Here is a 9,769-nt window from a genome sequence, read left to right as displayed (position 1 = left end):
TAAATTGGGCTAATCATATTTATTTTAGCTCAATAATAATTAATTATTTTAGTGTAAAACGCTAATAAATTTTTAGTGTCTACAGCACCTAATCGATTATATTGTTGTTGTTTCATTAATTTGAGAATGAAGTGGGTGTTTAGGGCAAATTTCACACAAGCTAATTTGCTTGGAGAGGAAGTTGATAATTAACTTGTGAATAAAAATAAATTGCACAGAGTAAAGTTGCGAAAAGTAAAAGAAAGAACACAACAAGTTTTACGTGGAAAACCCTTTGGAAATGAGGTAAAAAACATGGGAGGCTTGATATCCTGCCAATTTACTAAGCTTGTTTGGTTGTCGTTGGAACTTAATCTCCATGGAAAGTTGTATTTCAGGGGAAGTAAATTTTCTTGTCTATTTCCTATGAAATGGCTTTTGGTGTTTGGTTGAGCATAGGAATTTGTAATTGACACATGAATTTCTAATCACCAAGCGGGGAAGGGTTGGTGATTAATTTCCTACACTTCATAGGAATTCCATTTCCTTGGAAATTATATTTCCCATGAATTTCCTATTTCTTGCATACCAAACAACTATCCTATTTTGTTATTCCTAGAAAATTCAAATTCCAGTGGAATTTGAGATGAACCAAACGACCTCTAAGTTGCTCGAGTTTGTGAGAAAGTACAAGTATTATCTAGAGAGAGAGAGAGTTGAGACTTGAGAGAGCAGCGAGTGATGATTTACAAAGTGTGAGCTACTGGACTATTTATACTACATTATAATAATAACGTTAAAGTATAGTCGTTTTCCTCCTTGCTCATTGGCTTATATTAGATTCTATTTTGCAGGAGTTTCCCTTGAGATATTCTTATTTGGCGGTTGAAACTAATTCCACTTTTCCCTCAACGCAGTGCATATCTTTTGCTCTCAAGAATTTCGGAACTGCATTGACACGTCACCCATGCGCTTGCTTTTCCGTACGCCCAATTAAACGCTGCAACTTATTCAAGCAAACTAACACACTTTAGGCATGCATTTTACTGCCACCTAAGAATACTTCGACCCCTAACAATAGTCCCAAATTTTTGCTCTTTGAGCGGCAAACCAAAGAAGGAAAATTTCAAGATTTAAAAGAAAGCCGCCTTGAGGACCGCGCACAATTATGACGGTTACTTGCATCATGGCTTGGTTAGACATCTAACTTCTCCCTTTATTCTATAAATGCAGAAGATCATTTCAAGATAAAGTTTCTTTAGTTTTCTTGCACAATTCAACTTCTTTCTTCACCTAGGTAAACTCTCATCTTCTTTTTTGATTGCCTTTGCGTTTTTCTTCAAGTTATTTTTCGATTTTGCAAGATTTCGCCTTTACTGTCTTTTTCTTCCTTTTCGCCATAACAAATTCTAAAGTTTGGTGAGGAAACTATTAGCATTCGATATTATTAGAAATTATGGCTTGGTAAGTAAAAATTCAGAACACATGGTTGTAATTAAACTTGGTAAGAGGTTTACCAAATAAGTACTCATTGAACATATCTTTTACATAAAGTTATTTTCTGAAAACTTGTAATCAACAAGCTAAGCACTAGGGGAAAAAAACGAAAGGGCTGCGGTTAGCCGAAAATCGTAGCCCTATCAGTAATAAAGGGTTGCGGTTTTTTAAAAACGCAGCCCTTTATGGGCTTTTTTTTAAATATAACTTTTAATTTAAAAGAAATTGCAGGAGCTTTAAGGTAGGGTTTCTCACAAATTAAAACTCAATGCAATAATCACACAAATTTAAACTCCCGGCCCTCTTCTCTCTCACGCCTCTTCGTTCTCCCTCTTCTCTCTCACCCTCTCTTGTCCACTGCTGCATCACCACACCGCCACACCTCTGCCTGCCAGCTGCAGCCGTGCAGCAACCACCACTCGCGACGCCCTCCACCTCCTGACGGCCTCACCACTGTGACGAAAAATTATCACGAGCAGGCCAGCCCTTCTATCCCCGTCCTCCTCCTCAAACCGGCGACTTTATCGTGCTCCTGCTACAACCGGCGTCGTCGGTCGGTCGAACTCCTTCTGACATTCGAACATTATGGAAGGAAATTGCATTCGTGGATGCTACTGCTTCGATGGGGTTTCCTTTCCGTCGGTCGAACTCCGCTCATCTCTTCCTTGTCGTCGAGCTCCGCTTAAGCCGCCGGCGTCGTCGGTGATAATTTTTCTTTTTCAGATCTATAATTTCTTGATCTTTGTTTTGATTCTATAATTTCTTGATCTTTGTTTTGATTAATGTTCATGTAATTTCAGATCTATAATTTTTTCTCTTTTGAATTTCCGATCGCTTTTTTCATTTTTTGTTCGTTTTTTTTTCATTTTCATTTGTTTTTTCATTTTCATTCGTTTTTTTCATATTCGTTTTTTTTTCATTTTCTTTCATTTTTCTTACTGTAAATTTCGACTGTTCATGATATGTAATTTCGTTCGTTCTTGTTGATATATAATTTCGTTCGTTCTTTTTTTTTTACTGTAAATTGTAATTTGTTGTTCTTGTTGATTGTTAATAAATAATTTCGTTTTGTTTGTTTGTTGATTCGTTTTTTGATTTTTCCTGTTGTAAATTTCTTGATATATTTAAGAGTAAAAAATTGCCGATTTTTTATTTTATTTTTTTTGGGTCAAAAGAGTTGCGGTTATGGTCAAAACCGCGGCCCTTTGTACAAGAAGGGCTGCATTTTAGGCCTAAAACCGCAGCCCTTCCAATATGGAAGGGTTGCGGTTTTGGGCCTAAAACGCAACCCTTCCAAGTTTTGGGCCTAAAACGCAGCCATTCGTTGTGAAGGGTTGCGGTTTAAAGTGAAGGGCTGCTACAAAAAGGGTTGTTGGCCAAAAACGCAGCCCTTAGGCCTGTTTTGATCGTAGCCCTTCCGTTTTTTTCCACTAGCTAGTGAAGTCAATCAAGTTCAATTAAATTTTGGGAGTAAACTAAATAATTCTTGATAAAGAACTTATCACTATTTTACCTAATTGTCATTTAACCTTTGAAACATTCAAAATGATGATTTCATCCTTAAAACACTGTTTGAAACATTTCTTTGAAAAATTTGGAATATAACCACAACTTCTACTAAAAATCGAAACTGTCCCACCAAATAAAATTTTCCTACAGAACTTAAAATGACCATAACTTCCTCATTTGTAATTCAAATTGGACGATTCTTGTGCATATCCCAAGTAGAATTTTAATATGAACAACTTTTGTAAATAGCATTTTGGCCAAAAATGCCCAGAAAATGTCGAAACACACGTTTTAATATAACTGGTCCAAATGAAGGAGTTGTAATCTAGGTATTTTTATTACTTGTTAATGGATGTTGGTATTATTATTGCATTTCAAAGTTAAGGTAAAATTAAAATTTTATGTCTTTGATTTTGTAATTGATTTGAAAACTATTTTAGTTATGTTAATTTGTTCTTCAATCATAAACTTTTTCTTTCACTACACATATTTTTATGAAAGTTTATTTTATCTACTTTGAACTTCCTTTGATATACAAATTTTAAATTAGGGAGGATTATGATTGAGGAAAATCTCGAAATCTTAATAAATAATATTTTTTATTGAATGAAGGGTTAAAAAGTATTTCCAAAGGGGGACAGTACCATAGCTCCCCCTCGGCTTATATAATAGAAATTAGTAATTGATGATTTCTTTTAAGAGTTACTTTAGTTGACCCATGAATTCTTATTTTTCCTTATACTTTAGTTCACCTATGAATTCTTATTTTTCAAGAACAAATAATCGGATTCCATAATATGTGTCCTAGTCATATCAAACTCTTCTCAGATTAGCGATGCGTGCGTCAATTTTAAAATAGTGTCTTATATCCACTTAAAATGCAAAGTTGAAATGGAAAAGGAATCTGAAATTGTTTCCTTTTTAAATTGTTTCCTTTTGTAATTTTTTTTTCATTAGATCATTAAGGATAATTTAGTATTTTTAAACGGGGACACCATCTTCTTTCCCCCTTCCCTTATATAACAGAGATATATGATTTTTTTTTATTGATTTGGAACTCTATTTATTTATTTTTTAAAATAATAGCATGACATCTAATAAACATGACAATATGACGCCAGATGTTGCGAATTTGTGCGCTAGAACTCCACATTACTAGTTGCATATGCACGCGATGCGTGCGTCGACAATCTTATGTAGTTATATACAAATGGACATGTTTTTTTCATCTAAAATTATTTTAATAGTGATGTAAATTATTGAGGTTCTTTTGTAGATGTTATTATCTTTTTAAATTAAAGGTGAATGATTTTTAACTGTTCGATACCGTCACTGTAAAATTTGGTCGATGATTTAATAATTTTCTTTCCAGCGACTCTAGTATAGTTCTTTAACAATTATAGATGTTAATAAACCATATTGTTTGAACTTTGTAAATATGAAATATTATTTTATCACGATATGTTGCTAGCTATTTTTGGTTGAAGATTATGATTGATTTCGTGAACTGATTGTGTCAATCTAGTTTGTCAAGTTATTAATGGTATTGCATATTCCATTCATATGGCAAGTTTTATTGATTCTCATTTTTCAATTTTTTATATAAAAAAAATATTATTTTAAATTATTAAAGGGTATTTTAGTCGATCACTTCAAAAGAGAACACCACACCTCCTCCCTTGGCTTATATAATAAAGATATAGTAATTATATATGGTATAATATGGCATGACATGATATGATATGATCTTGATTTTGATTTAGTTCATATTAGATTAGATTAGATTTTGATTTTGGTTTGAATTAGATTAGATTACAATTCTATCCATTAACATTGTTCACATGAAATAATGTTAAAAAATTTACTGATATTTCACATTTAGATAGCTACTTCCTCCGTTTCAAAATATAAGGCATTTACGTTTTACAAAAAAATACTTTGACCACAAATATCCATCATGATATGATAAATAATAAAAATTATAAAAATTATACCGTTGGATTCGTCATGAAAAATATTATAATAACATTAATTTTTTAAATTTTTTATCCATGTAAATTAAGATTAATTAACGGTCAACGTTCGACCTGAACATCGTGTGTGCCTTATATTTTGAAACGGAGGGAGTAATTTAATATTTAGCATTTTTCATATAAGTCATGTAAATCATGTTTTGGAACACTAAAATAAGCATCAATTAGTAATAAAAAAAATTAGATATTACTAAAGGAGTATAGTGGGAAAAGGATCCCACATGATTTTTTTTATCAACATCATATGGACATCACATCTTGACATCATCTTGTCAAATGTCAACCTCATCCCCTTGCCACGCTGGAAAAGTCAACAAGTTACACCACTATAAAAGGCTAGCTAAACCCCTTGAAGAAAATGCAAGTAATTAACCAAAAACATTATCAAACACCCTTTGTTACTCGTTAGCATTTCCCATATACAAATACAACTAGCCAACTCTAATTAACTGGAATTTCAAAAATGATTTTTCCTATCTTCCTCACCTTTTCTCTACTAATTTCTCTCTCTTTCGCTAACACGGTTTCCAATTATTGTGTTGGAGATCTAAGCCTACCAAGTGGACCGGCAGGGTACTCATGTAAGGATCCTGCAAAGGTCACGGTAGATGATTTTGTTTATTCTGGTTTGAGGGTTGCAGCTAACACTACAAACCTTTTCAAATTCGGTGGAAATAATGCATTCACTGCTCAATTCCCGGGTTTAAATGGTATGGGCCTTTCTATAGTACGAGTAGATATGGAAGTAGGTGGATATTTCCCGATCCACACTCATCGTGTGCCGGAATTATTCACCTTAGTAGAAGGAACGATAGTTGCTGGATTTATCGACTCATTCAACACCCCATTTTATAAAACTCTAAATAAGGGAGACATCATGATCTTCCCACCAACATTAATCCATTTCGCGATAAATGTAGGATCAACCCCAGTTCTTGCGTATGCAACCTTTTCAAGTGAGAATCCTGGTGTTCAATTAATTGACACTGCTCTCTTCCGAAACAACATGCCCTCGGATTTGGTTCAGAAGATCACTTTGCTTGACCCTGCACAAGTAACAAAGCTCAAGAATCTCTTTGGTGGCACTAATTAAATTGTTAATTAGATATAAATCTCATTCATATTTTATATCTGTAATAAACTAATAATAATCTCTTTCTAGCAATGTTGGCTGTTATTTTTCTATATGATAAATGCGTAAGAGCATATTATATATAGCTGTATTATCAAAGAGTCCATTTGAACATTGTGTTGTCGACTTCGATTGTTTCAATAGATAAATTGGTGCCTTCTGAAACTCAAAGCTGCACTTGCACATACTTTATTTTTATTTTTGAAAGAGCACTTGCATATACCTTTTTAGAATATTTGCGAAGACTGATACCTTTCCTAATATGTATTAGATTTCTAGGTACCAAAAATAAAATACTTCACAATTCACATGTTTCAAAATACTTAAAACATTTTCTGGATACGTTTGCCAACACATAACTTTAGCAATTAATGTATATAATTTTCTACATGTGAAAATTACAAAAAGTTGATATTCTGAAAATATATATCGATCGAGACGAATATAACATCCTATATGACTATAATTTTTCGATCTTTACGTAAAATTCACAAAACACAGTCAAAAGAATGTGTGAATAGTACAGGAGTCAAACTGTGTCATCTATTTGTGAAACGGAAGAAGTATATAATTAAATTACTCAATGTCTCAATTTAAACGGGTATTAATTAGGACTGCACCGATTGAACCATTATTAAATATCTTTATGTAAAATCATGAATTAAGTATCAATTTATGTATCCAAACCATACATATACACTCTAATGGTCATACAATAATATTTGCAACAATTTAACTATCATAATTGTTAGTACATAAATTGATCGTTATATTTTTAAATATCTATTACTCTCTCAATTTGATCAAGATACTTGCTCATAGTTTTAGAAGATTGATAAGTTAAAGTGGGTAAATGTCATTTTTTTTTATTACATAAGTTGATTTCATGGGGAATACTAGGGTAATTTTATAAGTATAATTATATAAGTAAATGTAGAATAAAATCCCTTGATTATTTCCATTAATACATAGAGACTAGTGATATACTAGGCTACACTTAAGGAATGCCAGGATACACTTATCTAATTACAAGATATAATAATCCTACTCCCTAAAAGAAAAGATATCATAATCCTAACGTATCACTATAATATCATCACCATTTATACATATATTACAACACTAAATTATGCATGTACTTTAATCTTGTTAGAGGTGATGGTTAGGGTTGGGTATTATTCTAGGGTTTTTCGAACCTATGCATCTAACCAATTATTTTATTGTTGTTTCATCAGTTTGATCTGAAAATGATGTGCGTAGGCGGTAGTGGTAGAATGGTTATCTCTATTATATAAGTCAAGAGAGGAGGTGTGGTGTCCTTTTTTAAAGTGACTAAAATACCCTCTAATAATTTAAAAAAATATTTTTCTTTTTATAAAAAATTAAAAAATGAGAATCAATGAAACTTGCCATATGAGTAGGTCAAAAATGAAATATTCAATACCATTAATAACTTGAAAAACTAGATTGATACAATCAATTCGCGAAATCAATTAGAATCTTCAACCAAAAAAAGTTAGCAATATATCGTGATAACATAATATATTTACAAAGTTCAAACAATATGGTTTATTAACATTTATAATTGTTAAAGAATTACACTAAAGTCGCTGAAAAGAAAATTATTAAATTATCGATCAAATTTTGCAGTGACTATATTGAACAGTTAAAAATCATTCACCTTTAATTTCAAAAGATAATAACATCTACGAAAGAATCTCAATAATTAACATCACTATCAAAATAATCTTAGATAAAAAAAACATGTTCATTTATATATAACTACATAAAGTTGTTGACGCACGCATCGCGTACATATATAACTAGTAAATAATAATAAGAAGATAGGTTCATAATGCAACTAAAGATGAACCTAAAATTTCTCCATAATAATTATGTCCTAAAGAAATGAGAAATATTTGAGAAAGGAGAGAGTAACAGATACACACTTTCGACAGTCGACATCCTGTTAAATAACAGGAAAGAGTGTGAACACATATTTATCTTTCTCACCCAAAATTAGTAAAATATACACATACATCTTTTGTCGTTGTCTATATACTCCAGTCTCCACATAAAAAGTTAGCAAGGTTATACAACAGACATAGAAAAGTCAAAGAAGAAGTCGCAAGCAACATGCAATCATGCATGATCATTGTTACTTGTTAGTCGGTAGATGATAATCTATGTAGCATGGACCGATAATGGACGAGAACGTTGCAACAATTCACACAAGTAGCCACCTAATTAACTACTACAATATTCACCAAAGATATTACTCTTAGAATTAAGAAGGATAATTATTCCCACTACAATATACTACCTCCGATCTTTATTAGTTTATCCGTATTTCTTTTTGGATGTCCTTTATCAGTTTACCAGTTTCTTTAGTTTTTATTTTTGAAATGGAACCACTAACTTTCCATCACACATACATTCAACTTTAACATAAAATAATAGCTTCTCTTTCCTTCTATGTCCCACAACATTGTTTCTCCTAAGAAAGCCTAGAGAAGATTCATGTCCATTATGGCTCCTCCACCATACATCTTATATTTAAGAGAACGTATTGTGTCGGACTCGTCCGACCATAATCTTGGTCGGACGACTTTCAGGTGGTTCCAATTTTTTTTCAGGTAGTTTTCATTTTTTTTCAGGTGGTTCCAATTTTTTTTAGGTAGTCTTCATTTTGTTTTCAGTTAGTCTTCTTTGTTTTTCAGTGGGTTTTTGTGCTTCAGTTAGACTTACTTGGGTTTCAGTTGGTATTTATTCTTTTTCAGGTAGTCTACATTTTTCTTCAGGTAGTCTTCATTTTGTTTCAGTTAGTCCATTATTTCTTTCAGTTGGCCCATTATTTCTTTCAGTTGGCCCATTATTTCTTTCAGTTGGTCCAACTGAAAGAAAAGAAAGTCCAAATGAAAGAAAAGAAAGTCTAACTGAAAGAAAAGAAAGTCCAACTGAAAGAAAAGAAAGTCCAACTGAAAGAAAAGAAAGTCTAACTGAAAGAAAAGAAAGTCCAACTGAAAGAAAACAAAGACCAACTGAAAATAAAACAAAACACTAACCTCTGCTTTCTCTCACTTTCTCCTTCTTCTTCATTCCTCTTAGCTAATTTTTTTCTTCTTTGTTAGATTATGAAATTATTGCAGCTCACTTCAACTTCAAGTTAAACAATTTTTTTTTTTTATAAAGTAGTAACTATCTTAACATAGAAAGACAATTGTAACACAAAAACTCTGATGACATGCTGAAATGCAAACTTAAGCTTCTGTGTTTGCCTCCAGCAACATGGCGTAAATCCAACTGAAGTTCATAAAAACTCCTTGAAACAGACAATAAGCAGTTAATCTTCTTGCGCTGCACAAGCTTAATGGTCACATCATCGTCTACAATTCGAACATCGACTTGTGTGTCCTTACACTTCCTTTGGATCCATGAGCTTCGGAGTTGGTTAGCAGCTAACCCATCGAAGTCCCCATCTGGGTCGGGTTTTACCACGGCCACGCCATCGTTACAGTTACTGCCACGAGTATCCTCAGTAGTACTCTTATGAAGAAGAAGAAGAAAGAGGAGAGAGAATGTGACCTAAAAAGTGAAACAGAGAGAAGATGTATTGGGC

At 32.5% G+C, this 9,769-nt stretch overlaps 1 protein-coding gene across 1 annotated transcript; it reads left to right on the top strand.

The window, feature by feature from the left end:
- Positions 1–5,394: 5,394 nt before the first annotated feature.
- LOC104902075 (auxin-binding protein ABP19a) lies at positions 5,395–6,337 on the top strand. The gene has a single exon (XM_010689740.3). It carries the CDS (start codon positions 5,482–5,484, stop codon positions 6,109–6,111), a length of 630 nt encoding a protein of 209 aa, XP_010688042.2. The 5' UTR covers positions 5,395–5,481; the 3' UTR covers positions 6,112–6,337.
- The last annotated feature ends 3,432 nt before the right edge of the window (positions 6,338–9,769 follow it).

The sequence above is a fragment of the Beta vulgaris genome, chromosome 8, assembly GCF_026745355.1.
Source record: "Beta vulgaris subsp. vulgaris cultivar EL10 chromosome 8, EL10.2, whole genome shotgun sequence".
Lineage (NCBI taxonomy): Eukaryota > Viridiplantae > Streptophyta > Magnoliopsida > Caryophyllales > Amaranthaceae > Beta > Beta vulgaris.
This window is presented reverse-complemented; position numbering and strand designations above follow the sequence as displayed.